The following is a 20,963-nucleotide window of genomic DNA, read 5'->3' as shown; positions in this document are numbered from 1 at the left end:
GAATGTGTGGGCGTAGGTCTTTTGGTTAAAGTATTTTCTTATCTGTTGTTCCTGTTAGAAAAGGAATTTGAGATATTGTATTGAATCTTCAAATCAGTAGCTATAGTCATTTGTGAAATGCTGTCTGTGGCATATAAAAGGACACACCCATCCAGGGCACCCTGCTGTTTCAACCCTCCTGTGCTTGCTAAGTATATAAGGCTGTTGCTATAGAGACTATTCCCCAAATAGCCGTAACCATGGAAACTGTCTCCCGGAGAGAATGAAATAAAGAAACGGATGTTGCATCTTTGCCAGCATTTTTTTTTAAACATGAACTCTTGAACCTCTCTCATCACAGTCTCCCCTCTTTGGATGAAAACTGGAAAGAAGGAGACTTTATTAGCATTAGTATTGGGCTATTAACTCAGCATTGAAAAAGTCTTCCATTTTGTTCAAACAAGACTGCAGATAAAAGCAAAGTAGGAAATTTGATTTTTTTAAACAGTCTAAAGTAGGAAACTATTGAACTTCCTGACAAACTGGATAAATGTATTGATTATCAATGCTGCATTTTATCTAGGCCAGAATGAGTAATGGTTCACTACTGTGTAGGTGTTTCAACAAACTCACACATTGGGATGCATCAAATCTACTTAGCCACTCTATTAAATTATGGTGCATCTGGAAGCTTACTTTCACATGGGACCATTTGGATCATCTGTGACCATGCTTTTAATGAGGAGAAATTAGGCACCCAAACTAAGTACCTCAATGTGCTTGTCTTTCATCTCTGCAGGGAACAAGTCTTTGTACCTGACTGCATGTCAGTTCAGAGAAAGAAGGATGTGGCAGAGAAGTGCTGCCTGCAGATATTTTGTCCGCCATGCCCTCTGTAAGGAGATGCACTTGTTTTCTATATTGCCTGGCAAAAAATTGTAATTGTAAAGGCAACTTTTAAATAGGTGTAGTATTTTAAACGTGCACATGAACTGGATGCTAAAAAATAGATTTTTTTTCCCCTTAAAACCTGAAATAGATTTAGTCACTATTTAATTGGCCTTCAAATGACAGGGGAAAAGCACAGAGCTATCTCTCTCACACACACAAGACAATATATTCACATGTATTTTAATAAAGCAAATTTTATTAGTGATTTATAAACCAAACACATTACCACTGTATCCATTTATGGAAAATAAAAAGTCAAAAAAATAAATGAAGTAAATGAAATTCACTACGTCACTGTCACAGTTGATGAGAGGGTGTACAAAAAAGGGTTTTACAACAGATCTTGGCTGATCCAATCAGAACAGCACATAGCCACCATAATTCACCACCATACATTGGAAAAGAATGACAGCATGAACACTCACTAAACACAAGCATACACTACATATATCCTTTTATTTTTTACACTGGATTTTTTTCTCTTTTTTATTTTTTAAGAGTGAAAGGGAAGTGATAGCTCATCATAGGATCATACATATTTCAGTTACAATAATACAGTGTTAGTTAGGTCATCATGTCAAAGCCAGACACAGAGTGATTTTTTTTTTCATTTTTTTCTTGCTTTGTTTGTTCTCCAAAACAAAATTATCATTGGTGAAAGAAAAATAATGAACTTGCGTTGAAAGGTATCACACTATAGCATTTACAAATATCTAAAGAGGTTTAGTGGATGCCATACAACATCTGTGGAGCGTGAAGATTTTAGTACATCGATGTTTGGCAGAGACAGAAGTACATACAAATATCTCCTGTGCGAGTAATGAAGAAAAATGATAATACAAAAGAATAAAATCATAGCCATCTATCTATTTATATATATATTTCTCTATATAGTATGTGTTTCCTTAGAGCACTACATGCAGCAGCCACTTAATGGAGTGACGTCATACTGAGCCGCAAAACTCTGGGGATGTGGCAACAAGTTACAGGCAGGGGGAGGGGAACCAACAGAAGCAGGCCTTGAGGCTAGTGTGTGTGCCCCTACTTCAAAACCTCTTGAGAGAGGATTGGTGGGATATAGCTCTGGGATCGGAGACCTTAGTTGCCCATATTCTTATCAAGTTTCAATTGCTAATGTAGAGACAATCTAGTCTACGCTACATTTACAGCGTACATACAAGCTAATATGTGAACAATCAGCTGGAGAACTTCTCTTGTACATGGAGAGGGAGGGCCAGCCCACGGCACCTGTCTCCTCACTCTATCCCAGTCCTCCAGGGTCCCTGTAATCAGCCTCATCCCACCTGGTCCTCTCTCATTAGTGGCTACAAACAGGAAATGAACCACATAGTGTATTATTCACAAGTTAAAAGCGCTGAACCGTTTTGCACTTAAGAAACATCTGACAAGAGTTCAGGGCATAGCCCCTCTCCCCAACTGGGTTTCCCCAGGCCTCATCCACATTACTCCATGCTGCTCTCAGCAGCACACCACAATGTTCAGAACGGGCCACTCCCGGGACTGATCCTGGGCAGGGGTTAGAGTGGGGATTAGGGTCAGTGTTTGAGGGTAAATGGTGATGGGTATGTCAAGCAAAAATCATTTAAAGCTATGAAGAAAAAAAGAGTATGTTATAATGAATCTCTTCAGAAAATGAATGAAAACATAACATGTTTACAAACTTCATTGTCACAAAAAAAGGCGGTTTGGGCAGGAGAAGATGGCTCCTGGCAGCATGGGGCAAGTACAAGCAGGTGAGCATTTGTAAACTCAAGGTATTGGGTAAGGACTGGTTGCTACCAAACATTCAAAGCAGAAAGCATTAGGCTTTTGCTGCAGCGGGGGGAGGAAAGATGGTGTTATCAAAGACTCTCCTGATGAACTCAAAGTTTTCATTAGAGTCCACTGACTCAGCATGGAGTCATGTGCCAGCCCTGCTGGACTCTCCCCTTGGTGATACTCAGGAGAATGTGAGGTGTCTTCTCTCCATCTTTCCAGTGTTCTCTGCATTCCTCAGTTGGGGTTCTGGCGGAAGATGTGTTTTTTCAATGCAGTGAGCAAATACAGAGTGATTGCAAATCATGCTGCATCAATCCTGAGAGAGTTGATGTGCACCTCATAGGCAACTGTGCAGGGCAAAAAGCTTGCAGTGTCTGGTTTCAAGCACTTTTCTTTTATGCCAGCTGTTTTTTGCTCCCTCTCTCTTAGTGTCAAGTGCTTTCTGTGTCCACTTTTTCATGATAAGTTTGTGTTTGCATGTTTGAATATGTGAGCATGCGTATGTGCATGTGGTTTCATTGAGATCTCAGGAAACACTGTTGGTAATTACCAGAGGAATCTGCAGCAGTTTGTTGTTAGCCTTAATTTAGGTGACTCTCGCCCATGATATTTACAAGTAGAGTGTGTCCAGCTCCAGTCTGCAGAAATCTGTCTCAGTCTTTTTTTTTATGTTTCTTCTTTTCCTTTGCTGGCACAGCTTTTAGTTGTTCTCGTAAAAGCATCTCATCTCCTCTGAGAGAGAGAGAGAGAGGGAGTGATTTATACACTTTAGTTTGGATGGGGTAAGACAGAGGTACCAATAAGCCCAGTGGGTCAAAAGAGTTGAAAGGATGTCGTGAGTTGACTTGGGGTGTGTAGGCACATAGGGGTGTGGGGAAAACGCTATCATTTTATTAGGTATTGCATTATTTGTCCAATCAAGGCAAGATCTGTAATTTACCACAATCAGGAACTGAAGGTAAAATAAATCTTGAAAAGGCCAGGTTCACAAAGGAGAGAGATTTTTTAATTAATATTATGATCAAAATGTGAAATTAGGAAATAGTTTTGACAATGTATTTTTCCCAGTGGACTTTAGTTGATACCTCTGTTTTAACAACACCCTTTTCCACTTTGTAGTTTTAATTCTCTTCTCGTCTACTCATCTCCATCATCTTTTCCTTTATCCTTCTTGTCTTTCTTTTCCTTCTTCTTCTTCTTTTTCTTCTTGGCCTCCTCTTTCTTTCCAAAGGTAATGAAATCACTCTTGTCGTCCTCTCCTCCTTGGTTCTGTCTGATAGATATTATGGCAGGGGAGCCAGGGATAATGAAGGCTTCTGGGGGAACTTCTCCCGGTTTTAGGTGTTGTGGAGGTGCACCGGGACCACCGGGGCCATAGCGAAAGTGCCAGCTGTTGCTGTCTACGCCAGCACCCATCGGGGGCGAAACCTCTCCTCCTTCACCATCTGAAAGAAAAGAAAATATGGAATAATAGTTTATATCACATTTCTTTTTTTCTTGAAATTACTCAGCGGTGGCTGTGTGCAACTAAGGCACTGTAGGTTTACTACCAAAAAAATAATAATGGTAAACTATGGTGGTATTTTATGGTCATCCTTTCCATTATTCTCTGTCCTTCAAATGTTTTCATGTCATCAGATTTGTATTTTTGATTCTTCATTTCTTAATGATATCAGATAAAAGTAATCATTTTTGCTTATAAAGCATGCCTATAAGAGGCAATCACTGTGTAATCTGCTACTGCAAAGTAAATGAAAAGCACAGGGAAAATCTGTCCTTCGCATTCATATACATTAATCAGATTTACTAGGTTAAAAGTTCAAATGCAGTTAAATGTCAATGATCTCCACAGCAGTCAATGAAAAAAAAAATATCAGTACATAATTATTGGTAACAACAGACATGACATGATATAAAAGGTGGGAAGTGGTTGAACTTTGTGGGAGGTTTAAAGAAAGAAAAAATAAAGTGGGCAGTAAATCAAAATCTCCCTACCTAGCCAAGCTAATATGACTTTAATTACTATGTTAAAAGCTGAGAAAGGTCTTGAACTGAAGCTGTGAGAGGAATTTACTTTGGAGAAACATTTCAATTTTATTAGATAATGTATTAGCTGCTGCATCCAGCTCTTGGGTTATACACTGCACTGCTAGAAATGGTAGCATGTTTATGAATGGATGCAGACATAACACACCATTATTCAGTCACAAACAGCTGTATTTTGAAAGGCCTGGACAGCCAGCCTGACAATGCTTCAATGCATGATCACATCCTTACTTAGTTGGTTGATACTTTGTTATTGCACAGAACATGACAACATAAGGCACAGTCACTTTGGTTCTTTCCTCGCAGAAATTACCTACTTGCCACACTTGCTTTTCATATTCCTTATATTACTCTGACTCCTTTTCTGTGTTCTTTGCAAAGAGGAGATAAACTGAACACGGCTCCAATCAACCAAAAGTAACAGAGTCTGGGAAAAGAAGTGTGACCTCATGGAGTACCCAGAGTAAAGAATACCAGCTTCCAAAATTATCTTATTCTTTTATTACCTACTGAGCTTTCATATTACACACTATGTCTTAATTTTTTTTATTTCAAGTCAAATGTCAGCCTAAATACGAAAATGAAAGGCTTTGTTTTTGTGGCAGTTCTAGAACTATTACAGAAAGCACTCAACAGCACTCACTGTTTGGTAATTTCCTGACATTCAAACACATGGGAGGTTCGACTGAGGCAGCGAAAGAAAATTGCTGTTCTTTGGTAAAAATGTGTCTTTTTTACCAAAGACCTGAGAGTCCTGCAGGACCATAACACTAATCTGCTGTTGAAAATGTAATACTAAGCCAGTCTGACAGAAAACTTTTAAATACACTAAATATAACTTTTTAATTATGATTATTATGATTATCTTGTGTAGTTAAAAAAGAACCTCAGACATAAAAACATAATTTTCACTTCATGAATGTAACAGTAGATGTGAGCAAAGGCAGAACTGGGGGAACTGTTTCAATAAATTCGGATAACCCACATAAACATTACATTGATAGGAATTATAGTGGCTATAGTGAAAGAGTGATACACTCAAACTCTCGGGTTCCATCAAGTATCAAGAATAATAAACGAAATCCAATTCTTATGTTCTATTTAATTTGTTTTGTAAAAATGTCTTCGTTGTTCCTTAGACTTGTTCCCTCCTTTAAACTTATACCATTTACCATTACCAACTATGAGCGACATGTGCTAATAGTTGGGATGAGATGTGTCCCACTGATTGAGGCGGGTACCCCTCTAAAGCTTGTCTTGTAGGGAAACTGTCCAAGCTGAATCAGAAAACAGGAATTTTTATTTTAAATTTGAATAATAACTGACATGATTAGGTGGAATAGAGAAACTACCAGGAACCTACTAACAATCGGTTCAACATTTCAATAATTTTCAAGCAAAACAAATAAGCAATTTAAAGTTTTACCTTCTGCAGTGTAAACACTTGTATATTCATTTGCACTTTATTACTCTGGAATTTGAATATATGTGTTTTAGACAGTTGGTTGGGCTTTAAGAAACAATGAATAGTAATACACTAAAAAATAATCATTGAAATAAAAATGAAAAAAATAAGTGGGCCGTGTATTTGCATCATTCCCCATTGCTATAGCCCACAAATATCGTGCTTTCATTGACTGTGACAACACAGCTGTAAGAGCTATAGAGAGAAGACTGAACTTGACAAAGAGACTGAGAAGATCAGGGCAGACAGGCTTTCTCTAAATGTAGACCGAGAGACAGAAAAAGTCACATTCATTAAGATGACAGCCTTTCTCCCATGGATAAGCCCTTGTCCCTTTCCCCCCAGCAGAAATATAAGACTGATTTTATAATCGCAAAAGCAGAGGAGAAACAAAGAAAAGAAAAACTGAAGCACTAAATGAAAATGCATAACACTGAAATACTGGCAAAGCTTTGCTCTAAAGTGTCCAGTCTTTTGCCTCTAAGAAATTACCTGTCTAATTCAATGTGTGAACTTGATGAGACAGCAGTGCCTCCATGCAAAGTTACAATCATAAACGGAATAACACCCTGGAGAGTGATGAGTCACACTGGGAGCACGCAGATGGGAAACAGTAAGGCTAAGCAGAGTGACGCTAATAAAAAAAAAGACACTGTGTTATGTGGGATTATAGGGATGTGGGGTCAAGTGAGACTATAGTCTGGTCATGATCGGCTCTGGTGCAACTAAAAAGGTAATATCATAACAGAATCATAGGTCATTTTGATGTTACTAACTACAGTAGACAGTGATGTGTATTAGACCTGAGATGTAACTGCACATCTGTCACTTTTATATTTAGCACTTTGATGTGCTAAATATAAAAGTGCTTGTATGTCTCTTCAATTGTTTTTATTCATTCCATCTTCTTTGTATCTTTTACTTCACAGTGGTGACACACTCGCCTCACTCAACACTGATCTCAACATTATTTAATGTTCATGTTTTTCGCACACTAAAACTCCACACCCTCTTTCCTCTGTCTATCTCTCATTTCCCCTGACCTTTCAACTAATGTAGCATGGAAATTCAGTCATCCAACTGCCATCCCTCCAGTTAATGACAAGAGTCTTAATCAAGTCTAACAGTGTTTATAGTAACATAAATGTGACTGGGTATTAAACAATTTGTCCATCAGTGATAACTACCAGGCACATTAGAGATGAAGATGTTCATGTATTTCATAGTGATGACTATTGCCCCTGTCTGCAAACCTCATGCCTTTGCACTGCTAGAAAGATACAAGCCACTCCAATTAATAATTTTGGATTAGCGGTCTGGGTTACTGTCGGTGCTCTCCTGAGCTGATCTCTGGAGTCCCCAGTCGAGCTTCTCTGCATGCAAATGTCCCATTGCTCCCCCTGTGCAGCCAAAGGTTTTCACAGCCACTCAAATCACCCCAGCTCCATTTTGCCACATCTACTTTATTCATCTGCTTGTCCTGCCTAACCATCGGCCACTCGGGCAGAAGCGCAGTGGAGCGCAGTGCAGCGTTGCATAACGAGCTGAGAAGCAAGAGGAGGAGGAAGAAAAGGGAGCCAGAATGTGCAAGGATGGATGCAGATATGAAGCACTCACCACCAAAACGGAGGGTGGGAGCAGAGAAAAAAATGGATTAAAAGATCCTCAAGGTGTATTTTGTTTTGCTTTTGCCATACTGCAGTGGGACCACACCCTTTTCTAAAATAGCACCAGTCTCTGTTACTGTTCTGTGCTGAGCATTGAGTGTGTGTACATTTTAATAAAAACAAAATGTGATAATACCGTATACCTAAAAGCCTAATTCTAATTCATGCATCCAGTTTTTTTACTGCCTTTGTGTTGATAGAAGAATACATTTGGGTAGCTGAATAAATCACCACACATTCTAAACTGTGCTGACGGCAAATGAAATAAGGATAGAGCTAAGGGTAAAAATACTATGCAGCTGCAGGTGTTTGCAGGTATTCAATGACAATTATGCATTAATATACAGTACGTATGTGTGTGGATGTGTCTGTTTGAGTTTCATGCCAGACTGATCACCTTGCTATTTGCTCCCACCTAGATCATGTGGCAGATGGTGGACACAAGTCCCCAGAGACAGGATTAAAATTTAATGTAAAATGACAATAATTTTCAGTGTATGAGTGGAAGTTTGAGATATTCCTATTTGTCTGTATAGGGTTTATGTAGCCATGCAGGTGCTATAACAACAAGATTTAGAAAGTGGAGATCGATTTATTCTCCAGACAGAGGGAGAAAAGTAAGAGAACTGGCAAGATATTTAAATATGGGATGGAATAAAAGAACAGACTGACAATAAAGGAAAGCAAATATCTGAGCTAGGAATAGAAGGCAGATGGTGAGTAGAAATTCAGAAACAGTCCCACATAGCTTCTAGACTGTTCTACCTTACCTTTAATCTGACACACACACACACACACACACACACACACACACACACACACACACACACACACACACACACAAAAAAAACCATTAGATACACCTTAAAATAGTTCTTCTTACAGTGTTATGGCATGCCACCTTTCAGTCCCCAACTCCCAAGGCCATATGTTTTTTTAATCCAAAAATCTGCAGAACAAAGGAGTCTAGCCTAATTTTATGGTCAGTATAATACTATCAGCAAATTTCCTATTTTTCATACTAAACTCATATTAAGTCAACTTAGTTTCACTACATATTTTTCTCTGATTATTATATAAGTTTTAAGACCACTCCCTTAACCAAAAAACTGCATCAAGAAATTATGGCATGTGGCCTTGAATTTGACCATTAGTCTGTCGGAAAGTCTTCTTTACCTACCACCTATGCAAATTCACACTTCCTTTCAAATGAGACTGACTAACAAAGTGAATGTAAATGACGATTTTATGCTCCTATTTTCTGGAGAGCAATTATAGGATTAAGGGAAGAGGCACTAAATGAGTATAATGCAGCATCTTGTCTCTCTAAACTGTCTCCCTCGGATTTGTCCTTTTTACTTTACTCTGCAGTTAATTGTTGCCACTGTAGTTAGTCACTATTAAGTCTAAAACATTTTTCTGTTCCTCTGTGTATACGGGACATTTCAGTTTGCATGCAAGATCTAGCGTAATACAGAAAACACAAAACCTGCATCCACCTCTGCAGTACACCACCTCCCCAATGAATGTAGGTCACCCTCCTCACTCCAACTCTCACTATCTAAACATATCCCTTCCTCCTTTAACTCTGCCGTTCCCTTTTGCTCATGGAGATTTCACCTCCTCCCACTGCCCTTCACCTGATGCTACAGGGTGCTTTTTCCCTTTGCCCCCAGCATGCTTTCTCTTCTCCATTATCTTTTCTCCCATACCATATGTTTGCACCCCCCCCCCCAAACATAACAGCTCTCCCCACCTTCCTGCCTTCCCTGCCAATATTAGCAGCCATGAATGGTTGCTATGGAAACTACATCCTCCAGTGAAGCAGTAGGACATAAGAAGGAGTCATGGTGACAGTGCTTATGGTGATGGAGAATAATACTGGAATCACTCTGTCTCTGACTCATATTTCTTTCTCACTTCTTCTCCATCATTCTGATCCTACCTTCATCTTCACCTTGTCTGTTATTGTCTGATAGGATTTTTATTTCAAACCCTTTGCATTACAACCTACCCATCTCCTTCCCATCACCCTTGCTGCAGTGCTGTGCAGCTCTCTGTGCAGTCCCAATGAGTGCTTGGTTTAGTGACTAAGCTGTGAAATAGACGGGGGCAGGAGACAAAGACCGAGAGGGAATGGACAAAGGAGAGGAAGAGGGAGAGTTACGCACCAAGCAGAACCCTGATTTCATTAATATGGGCCTGTTAATCTGGGCGTGGGCTGTTCTCCATCTGTCACAGCAGGAGCAGCACACAAAGCAGGCAGCCAAAACACACTTAGAAGCACAGCCAAGGACTCACAGACACATTCACATACACATGAAAACACAAGACAACAAAACAGACACACAAATTGATACCGTTTTGCAAATCCATATATACTAAATAAAAAAATAAAAAAAAAACAGGGGCGCTGTTGGCTGTCCCTCTCACACTGGAGCAATGAAACAGACTTTGTGGTAGAACAGCATCCTTTACTTTCACCACCCAAAATATTCTCTTAACAATCAACTCTAAAGCTGGCCTAACAAACATGATTTTTATTATAAACAGTACAGCCTATGACAGATTACCACATTAAATCCCTATCTCACATTGTTTCATTTCTAAGATATTAGAAACAGAATCAACAGGAAAGTAAAAACACGAATCATTTTTTATTATTTTCCTAAACTAAAACAAAATGTTTTTAATATTATCTGGCATTTTTATCCCTGAATTATTCCTCTCTTTTTTGTATCTCGCAGGTTTTTAAGTGCCAGCAGGCTGTAAGTCCTCAGCCAAGGCAAGAAATCGATGGCAGAGCGGAGGAGGCTGTGTGTACGTGTGTGTGGATAGGAAGAAACAGTAGTCTCTGTGTGGGTAGTTTGTCTGCCTGCTGAGCCCACTGCCTCCTGTCTATAAAAGATACCAGGCCATGCCAGCTCCACATTCTTAATTACTACAAATCACCTCTTTATCTAAATCTAATTGCAATTTTATCCTTGCTACAACCTTCTTAATGTACATATGTCAGTCTCATTTGTTCGCCTGTCTTCACTTGCACTTTTTTCCAACATTTCTCTATTTAACTTCTAATCTTTTTGGATCCCATGATCATGACAAAAGTCAAGAGTTCACAACTGAAATCCCTGTTGAGGGTGCTAATTCTGTCTTCTAAATTTTAGTTATGGGCCTGTAAGAGCTCACATAAAAGCAGTCATTTAGCATTTTTGTTTTTGTGCTGTCACTGTTTGCAGGAATTGTTTCCCTATAATCTTCTTTGCAGTATTTCATTTAATAATTAACAAGGTCTTTTTCACCCTAATGAAGGCCAGATATTACAGCGGGGAAAATAAGTATTTGACACATCAGCATTTCCAGCAGTAAGGGGATTTCCAAGTGGACTATTGACACAACATTCCCACCAGATGTTGCCATCAAGCCAAACATTGAAGTCATACACACAAATCAGAACATTTAAGTATACAAGTTAAACCATAATAAATAAAGTGAAATGACACAGGGAATAAGTATTGAACACACTTTATTTAATACTTTGTAGAAAAGCCTTTGTTGGTGATTACAGCTTCTAGACGCCTCTTGTATGGATAGACCAGTCGTCTGCATTGCTCAGGAGTGATTCTGGCCCATTCCTCCACACAAACGGTCTTTAAATCGTGGAGGTTCCTTGGGCCTCTTCTATGAACCTTAATCTTCAGTTCTCTCCATAGATTCTCTATGGGATTTAGGTCAGGTGATTGACTGGGCCATTCAAGCAACTTGATTTTCTTTCTTTGGAACCACTTCATTGTTTCCTTGGCCTTGTGTTTGGGATCATTGTCTTGCTGGAATGTCCACCCTCTTTTCATTTTTAGCTTCCTGGTAGATGGCAGCAGATTCTTATCCAGAATGTCCCGGTACATCGCTCCATTCATCCTGCCTTCAATGATATGAAGTCTGCCAGTACCCCTTGCTGAAAAGCAGCCCCAAACCATGATGCTTCCACCCCCAAACTTAACTGTTGGTATGGTGTTCTTGGGGTGGTGAGCAGTGCCATTTCTCCTCCAAACATGGTGTGTAGAATGACTGCCAAAAAGTTCTATTTTGCTTTCATCTGACCATACTATAGTCTCCCAATAATCCACAGGCTTCTCCAAATGCTGTTGCGCAAATTTTAACCGAGCCTTGACATGCTTTTTGTTCAGCAATGGAGTCTTGCGTGGTGAGCGTGCATGGATGCCATGGCGGGTCAGTGCATTGCTTATAGTTTTCTTTGACACAACAGTACCTGCTGATGCAAGGTCTTCCTGAAGTTCTGTCCGAGTGGTTCTTGGCTCTTGGAGTACTCTCCTGATTATTCTGTGGACTCCTCGGACAGGGATCTTGCGTGGAGCACCTGATCGTGGCTGGTTTATGGTGAACTGATGCTCTTTCCATTTCCGGATAATGGCCCCCACAGTGCTCACAGGAACATTCAGCATTCTGGAAATGCGCCTATAACCATTCCCATCACAATGCTTTTCAACGATGAGATTACGCAGATCTTGTGAGAGTTCTTTGCCTTTACCCATCATGAAGTCTTTCCTGTGTGCCTTCTGGGTAATGAGGGGCCTTTATGGGCCATCAATTAGGACTACAGCAGCTGATTCCAGTTAGTACTGATAGGGGACTGGGTTTCTCCATCAATACTGACAGATTTCAGGTGATCTCCTGGCTTTCTATGTCATTTTGCCCCTTGTTATCTTCATGTATTCAATACTTATTCCCTGTGTCATTTCACTTTATTTATTATGGTTTAACTTGTATACTTAAATGTTCTGATTTGTGTGTATGACTTCAATGTTTGGCTTGATGGCAACATCTGGTGGGAATGTTGTGTCAATAGTCCACTTGGAAATCCCCTTACTGCTGGAAATGCTGATGTGTCAAATACTTATTTTCCCCGCTGTAAAAATGTATAATTTCCTGTTTTCTGTAAGTAAAAGGACTTCTATCTTTGAGTGGAACACTCTATTGTCATAATTGTTTAGCACATTAAGGATAAATCCCTAACTTTATGAGTCACAATGGCATAGTGGCCCTTTTGAGGCTTTTTCACTCTTGCAGGATCTGCATAATACCTGACAACAACAATAGATGACTTGCATATGATTGCATTCAGTGCAAGCAACAATGCACAGATACAATCTGATTTTTTTAATCTCAATTTTAAAAGATTACAAATGCATTTAAATATTGAAAAATGCTATTACATTTAGCTCATCCCTAATCCACATTTAAAGGAGGATGACTGTAATCACTTATAATTACGCTTCACTAATGTGTTTATGTTAATGTTTGTCCTCTGTGAATCAGTAGCTTATGCTTCCCTAAACATCTTGCTGATAATTCAATCAACTATTGTCACTTTCACTTTCTCTCCTTCTCTAAATTTGTTTCTCTTCCTGCTACAAGAGAGCAAAGATATCCATATCCACCTACCTAGCACATGTCATTTCCTTTCCCTTTGGCAGCAGTAAGCGGTAGGAGATGGTCAGGCAATCTCGTAGATGGTATCTCTGTCTTGATCATTTTATTACAGTCCTGTATTTGATAACCACTGTACACACTCCTTGATAAGCTTTAAATGATGTGCTGTTGTTGGTGTATGACAATCTTAATTGCATGTTGTAATGGGAAAAATTCTAGTTTATTGTCACACTTACATTTAGGTGCTTAGAATTTCATTTTAGAATTTTGTATAACCTTTTATTTTTTAGGTGAAGGACACATGTGTGACAATATGACCTGGTGTAACTGCTTAGCTATGCTCAACTGCTATGCTCAAGACCAGCCCAGGTGCTTCCTGGAGAAAGATAGTCCGAGTCCCCCTTGCCCAGCAACAACCTGGGTCGGATAAGCAACTGTCGTAACTGAAGAGATACAGAGAGTTGTTTTGTCAGGGTATAAAAGAAGAGCTGAGATGTCCCAAGGACAGAGCTCTCATGACTGTAGAACTGGGATGTTTGCATTGCATACTTTATTAACAGAAAATTCCATCATAACTGTATGAACCTGTGTCAATAATTGTGCTTGACACAGAATCATTGAGCATTGTTTTAGACTTTCTATATTAAACTAGCACTATGTGTATCATGGAGACCTCCCAGTATATGTATATTTAATTTTTTAATCTTTAGCCAGAGGTATAATTAACTGTGCTTATTCTAGGTGGAAGTAGCTTGAGAGATTCTTACCAGCAGCACTGGATGCAGTGGGCCAGTTCTGAACCAGAACCCCCTGGGCTCCCTGCATTACTGAGGACTCCTCCATATGCACTGAACTGAAACACACACACACACACACACACACACACACACACACACACGCACACACACACACACACACACACACACACCAGCATATTAAAGATCACAAAAGTATTTTTGCACACATATTATAAACAATATCCATCAAGATACGTTTTTTTCTAATAGTATGTTAAGATTTCACATCTGAATTTCACAGCTTATAGTATGGATTCAAAACCCAGTTTTCCTATCTCCATATGTTTCTTTTAATGCACACTATAATAACAGTGGGGTTTGGTTAATGGTGCAGAAATCCCAGAACAGCTTCATTCAGATTAGGATTAAAGTAGTTACTCTACATTTTCCCAACGTTTTCTGGATTATGGATGTCACGTCAAGGAATGTTATTTTACTGTCACTGTGTTATTATTCACATGCACGGTCATTATTTCATCATTACTTCATTAGTCTGCATCACTTATCATCAGGTTATCATCAATATTATCATGTATCATTTATCATTTAGTAAATCTGCCAGAGCACGCAGAATAAAACACATTCTAGATACAATACTCTATCATGCATAGCACCAGCATAGCTGTAGGTCCGCAGTAAGTCAGATAAGGACACTCAACTTTCGTTGGCCTGGACCTACAATCTCACACAACTGCACACTCGTGTACACAATTGGTTATGTTCCCAAATACCGATGATGGGAAACATCTGGTTTCAAGTCTGGGAAAGGGTTGTTGTTCTGAGAAGACGAGTCCCAGGAATTGTTCTGACGTCATAATGGCTATAAAGCTTTCTGTAACGGGCAGAGGGTGGAAGATCGGCTTCCCATACTGTATAATAAGTGTGTGTTTAATAAATCACTTTTTTGGACACCCCCTAGGACTCTGTCTGCGCTTATTTTTCCTTCCAAATCAAAAAGAACCTTACATGGATTACAGATGGCTGTTCTTACATTTTCACACCAACTCTGTGGGACTCCAACACCCTCTGCTCTACTGAAAAACACCACATTCTGTGTAGTGTTAAACAGCAGCAACAGAAATTCTACTACAAACCATGGTCCAATTTCACTGTGTCTGCCTTGTCTTGAAAAGTGGAAGATTATACTGTCTGGCTCAGACATCGTGGTTTTAGTAATAAAAAAATAATAATTATTATTTAAAAAAAGAGGGCACAGTTTGGTTATATCTACATGTCTTTAAAAGGTGTCCCAAATATCTGTTATCTAAGGATGGGAGGATGAGAGAGCCTCTGTTCAAAGGTGAATTCACCTAAAATTCACCTAAACTGTACAATTATATACCTGTGATTCATTATCCCATGGCAGGCTATCACAGCATGCAGTTACCAATATAAAATAATTTTACAAAAATATACATACCATCTTAATTTGCTGTTCTAAAGCATCATTTTATTCTGCTTCTCAACCTGCTTCTACTTTAATTCAATTCATTGATCCATACAAATTTTGGCACTGACTATAGTTCTTCTCACAATTATCAGCTTAAAAATAGATATGTAGAAAATTATTTATTTCTTTTTACAAATATCCATGTGCAGTACTTTCTGTGATTAAAACCTGTCAGTGATTGTGTTTTAAAACAAGAAATCTAATGTCTGTCAGAAATCTGAACCAGAACCAGTGTAGTAAAGTAAAGTTTTGCAACTGATTATATTGTAGTTTTCTTTTCTTTTTAATACTGTGAACAGTTAAAATAGTATACAACTAGAACTAGATTATGCATTGATGCATGATGAGAAGCGATTTGGTGATGGATGGAATTTTAAGCGCTGCTAAGACACAGCATTATCGGGTACACTGATTAAATATTAAAGCACATTACAGTGGCAACAGGCAGACAGTATATATTTCAGCTAATGTTAGTCTCTTTTTCTGATTTCCCTTGTAACCCTCTCCTACTGTCTGCAACCACTGTCTTATCAATTTTCAGGATTTTTCAGCCACTCATTGTTTTATTTCATAACTACTATGATCACAAAATTAACTCATACTCTCATACTTTTATAACACACAGGGGAAAATGTGCTTTCCCCAGGGATTAGATTAAAAAAATGAAATAGGTCACTTCTATTAAATGGTTTTTCGGGTGTTGTATCCAAAACCTCTCACACAAGATATGATTCTGATACTGTATAAACAGATAAAAATTCCGTGATGCTTAGTGATAGTCGACCTGAAACACATCAGCGAGAGTCAGTCACGAGAAAGATTAACTATGTTAGTCTGTTTCACTCAGACACATTAACTTCAATAATCCCTGCTGTAATTATGAGGGAATCTATGGAACATTAATGACACTCAGATGATGCGATGTTAATAATCTGGCATCAGATCGCATACATGAGTACATACATATTTGTATCTACAGAGATGATGTTTGAATAATGAAAAGAAACCAACACTGGATTCAGTGTTTCAGGTTGCATCTGTGTTAAGACAGATGGGCCGCTCCATTCAAATACAGGTGGGACAATAGCACTGAGTATAAATAATGATTGGAGCTGTTTTAATTATACACACTATGACATGCATATACATATGCACAAGGGCCTTAGGAGAGACAAAGTGACAAAGGCAAAGTGTTTCTCAGCATGGGTGTCTTAAGCAATGTTTCTAGTTGTTTGGCATTAACACTTCTGATAGTTTTTAAATGCCACCATCTGTAAGATGAGGACAGATTAATTTAGTCAAGCAATAAATGAGATAGTTAGATAGCGATAACTTTCCTACCTCATTAAACATGTAACTGTTTGTAATTATGGTGCCATCTCATAAGCATGACCCTCGATTTTGTAATTTGTAATGCGATCACTAGCAGCACACTCCCTGTCTCCTTGTAGCTATGTTTCCACCCAAAAAACCTGCCCTTCATACATCACTGACTCCTCTCTGCTTCTAACCCTCCCATCCGGTCCCCATCTGGGCATGGTAACATAGAGCAATTCCTGAGTGTATTTCTTATTGCTGTGTCTCTCTTCTCCTATAGAGTATTAAAGATGAATTATTTCTGCTTATTTGAACAAAATGCCTAAATCAAATCTAAGGTACTTCTCTAAATTCTCTAAATATACCTTAACTATATGTTTAATAAACATAATGTAATGGAGTGGAAAATGGTCATTAATGGGTGATGTTAAGATTAAATCCTTCCACTTAAGGCAGCACTCACATCACTGCGAAGAATGCACAAAGATAATCCTTACTGGAATTAATGAATGCAAATGCCTCACCTGGCTAAATGTTTGATATGTAGCTCTGTAGGCTTTGTTAAATATTTTCAATTTTTGCCTGGTAGCCATTGGAATGGGAAAACTCCATACCCTTTACGACAGATCTCAATGTCAACTCAGTATCATTGCCCAAAAAAAGCTATTTTTTAAAAATATACATTATTGTCTATGCATATATTTTCTGCTTCAATTCTAAGATAATGTTTAAATAACAGCCTGCTCTAAGTAAAATAACAGGCTCCCTTCACCTAATAAACTTGTAAATAACCCCAATGTACTTGCAGGTCTTTGTTTATTTTAAAATTACTCCGCATAATATGCGGAAGCATGCTAGATCAATATCTGTATATGCAGATATTTGGAGGGATAATGACACCAACAAAACTTGTTTTTGGCCTCTGATGGAAAAAGACGAGTTTAACTTGGGTTTGCATTCATTTATTTAATGTTTAGATGTTACATTGGATAGAATTTAAATATGACACTAATCTTTTTCTATATACTATTTGGGAATAGGTTATGCAACTTCCATATATAGGGATTAATAAAATTTGTCAACTACTTCAGATCAGTCATTTATAAAACTGTGCAGGAATTAATTATTGGCTTAAATCTTGAAAAATATGATTTTTTTTTCTTTGTTTACCTTTTTTCTTTTTCACCAAACATTGGAAATCAACTAGTGAGGTATGAAGAGACTAAAATTGGATCCTTACCTCTGCATTACACCTCCTGCTCTCAGGGAGGCTGAATATCTCCAGTCTGAATTCGGTGCCTTGGGCTGCAAGAGAGAGTGAGAGAAATTTAGTCTTAAGTACAGGTGAAAGCCAATACCATCTCATTAATAAGTCATGGCAACAACTCCTAGTGCAGTACACACACATTAACACACAAGCTAAGGCACCCAACCGCAATCTATAGCAGCGAAAGCTTGCCTCTTCGTTTGCAGAAAAATGACTGATGGATTGAATCATGTAGGTGTGCTCATGGCCTCCTATCCTCAGACACTAGTTTCTTCCCCCCTCCCTCCCTACTCTCATCCATCACTTTGAAGGAAAAATGACTTTGAGAGATTTAACTCCAGCAGCCTACCAACTCTGTAGTGTTTCACAAAAGACCTGAAGCCACACAGCCAGAATAAGTCCTCATGGACTCAGCTTGTTGTTGTGTGTTTATCACCACTAGAACTCTTATTTCATTTTATATATTAATGATGGACTCAAATTTCAGCTGTTAACCCAATGTCTCTTCTGCTTCCTCTCCATTCCCAGACCATTACTGGGCATGTTTTTCAGCAATGCTTAATCAGTATTTTTTTAAGACAGTATCATCAGCTAGATTTTTCTTTCTCACCAAAGACCCACCCTTTCTCTACCCTGCCTCTATATATTCACCACCTACTCTTCTGTATTTGAGTTCCTTCTGTTCTGTCTTGTTTACGCTGATCAAAACCTTGAGTTTCACTGCCACACAATTTGCTTGAGTGAGTCTGACACATCTCACCATGGTAACTGTGAAGAGCCCAGTGTATATTTTACTCTACACCCACCTCCCTCTGTTAGTTCAACCCAGTGAAGGTCACAGGTGGAGAAAGGAAGAGGGAGGGTAGGGCAGATATCAGATTAAGTCCCTCTATATTTAGACTCAGACAATTCTACAAAAGAGGGATAAATGAGCACCACAATCTCTGATTAACTGTCAGTAGTGCAATTTGTTAATGAGATCCTATTATGAGACTTCAGACACAAAGATAAAACATCATATATCCTGAAAAAAGCGATTATAGTACTAATTGTTTGTTTGCAGCTTCCTAAGATGAGACTCAAATTGCATCAAAATGGGCTGTTTGCAGCAACCACATAACCTAGATGAGATAGCATTTTCTCAGATCTCATCCTAAACCACTGACAAAGACAAACCAACCTGACCAAGGACACTAAATTCCCCCTGCCTGGCCATGCAGCTCATAAGAGACCCATTTACAATCCCATTTCCTTTCAAATATGACAGATGTTCACTTGCTACTGAAGCTGCATTGACCTCCATGAGTCTGCAGTGGACATTCATCACCCTTGAAATCCAATATTTGGTCTTAATGAGAGAAGCCTGGTATTCCTCCTGGAGTCTTTCAAACAGAGGATAATGTCTGCAGGGATATAGAGTGCTGTAGCATCTTTTCATACTAGGAACTGAAGGTGAACTTAATTATATGGAGACAATTGTTCACCAAAAAGCAATCAGTGAACAGATCAGTAATTTAGAAGGAAGTAAAAGACATTAGCTTGGCATTAAATACACAGTTAACGCAGGTTATTTTGCTCATTTTACTTTGTAAACAATTGAAATAAAGAGGGCGGAACAAGAAATAAATAAATAAATAACCTCTACAAATAAGACCAGATTGTCCACAAATGGAACTAAACAGCTTTGCTTAATGTTCGCCCTGTTGCTACACAGCAGTGGCCAAAGGGAAACTGGTCTGCCTGGCCGTATGGTGTTTATGGGGGTAAATGAAATCACACACAGTAGACTATACACACATTAGATAGAAACATCTGGAACATAAATATGTTGGTAATTTAGTTAGTATTCCTCCTAAGGAAAAACAAACCCACAAAACTAAAGCATTCACATAGTAAATGTAAACAAAAACATAAACAACAAAGAAATAAAACCCTAAGAGAATGAGAAATCAACGCATCCTATTTCATCATTTGAAAGGGAGAATATGAATTAAGTGAAGATGAAAAAACAAAATTCCCATGGGGTTTTTCGGTATATTAATTTCCTTGCCTCACAATACGTGATAAATTAAGAAATAGGAATAGTGTTGTACTCCCATTTTCTCGCCTTTTCCTTCATTCTTCCCTCTCCCTCTGAGTGAACACTTCTAGCATGGATACAGAGCTCACACCTCCGCCATCAACTCTGTGTCCAATCACCTTTTATCCCCCGCCTCATCTGTGTGGAGGCAGCCAATCCACGGACAGCACTGAGAAACACATCGCTTCCATTTAATTACATATCAAGATCGAACATGACTGGCATTTAATGAGGAACACTTCATGTGATAGCCCAACAATTACCTTTTTCTCCAGCTCTCTTTTTATCACCTAATCTCTCCTGCATTCTCGGCACTGTTCAGACAGGCTCTGGGATAAACACAATTACTAAAAAATAAAAAATAAAAATAATGTGCATCCAAAATAATGCTGTTTCACTATAACTACAAATGAGGCAAACAGTTCAAACTTCCACATAACAAAAAGAAAGAAGAGAAAAGAAATATATGTATAAAATGAAGCTCTATGCTGAATGAAACTCAGTCTCTGCCTCATTTCTGTATTCTTTACTAATTCCCAGAGCCCGGCTTATTCTTTAGTACCAAAGAAGTACGTGACCAGAAGCGGATATTTTGGTGCAGTGGGACTGGGGGCTCTTGCAGCTGGCAAACTGCACTATTTCACAGATTCTCTCTCTCCTTTTTTCTGTCTTTAGAGATGACCACCTATTGCCCTCTAAAACTACTGAATACTG

General features: G+C 38.7%; 1 protein-coding gene across 17 annotated transcripts in view; it reads right to left on the bottom strand.

Annotated features, from left to right (window-relative positions):
• Positions 1-1,108: 1,108 nt before the first annotated feature.
• LOC146524618 (protocadherin alpha-C2-like) overlaps positions 1,109-20,963 on the bottom strand; it is a 216,634-nt gene continuing 196,779 nt past the window's right edge. For all 17 annotated transcript variants that reach the window (XM_085174037.1, XM_085173997.1, XM_085174005.1 and 14 more), the window contains exons 2-4: positions 18,143-18,207; positions 14,106-14,191; positions 1,109-4,154 (exon numbers count right to left, since the gene is read on the bottom strand). In XM_085174037.1, the coding sequence (XP_085030163.1) occupies positions 3,847-4,154; positions 14,106-14,191; positions 18,143-18,207 (459 nt within the window). In that variant the 3' untranslated portion in view covers positions 1,109-3,846. The remainder of the gene's footprint in view (positions 4,155-14,105; positions 14,192-18,142; positions 18,208-20,963) is intronic.

This window comes from Neolamprologus multifasciatus, chromosome 2 (genome assembly GCF_963576455.1).
Source record: "Neolamprologus multifasciatus chromosome 2, fNeoMul1.2, whole genome shotgun sequence".
NCBI classification, from domain to species: Eukaryota; Metazoa; Chordata; class Actinopteri; order Cichliformes; family Cichlidae; genus Neolamprologus; species Neolamprologus multifasciatus.
The sequence above is the reverse complement of the archived record's forward strand: the minus strand, read 5'-3'. Positions and strand labels throughout refer to the sequence as shown.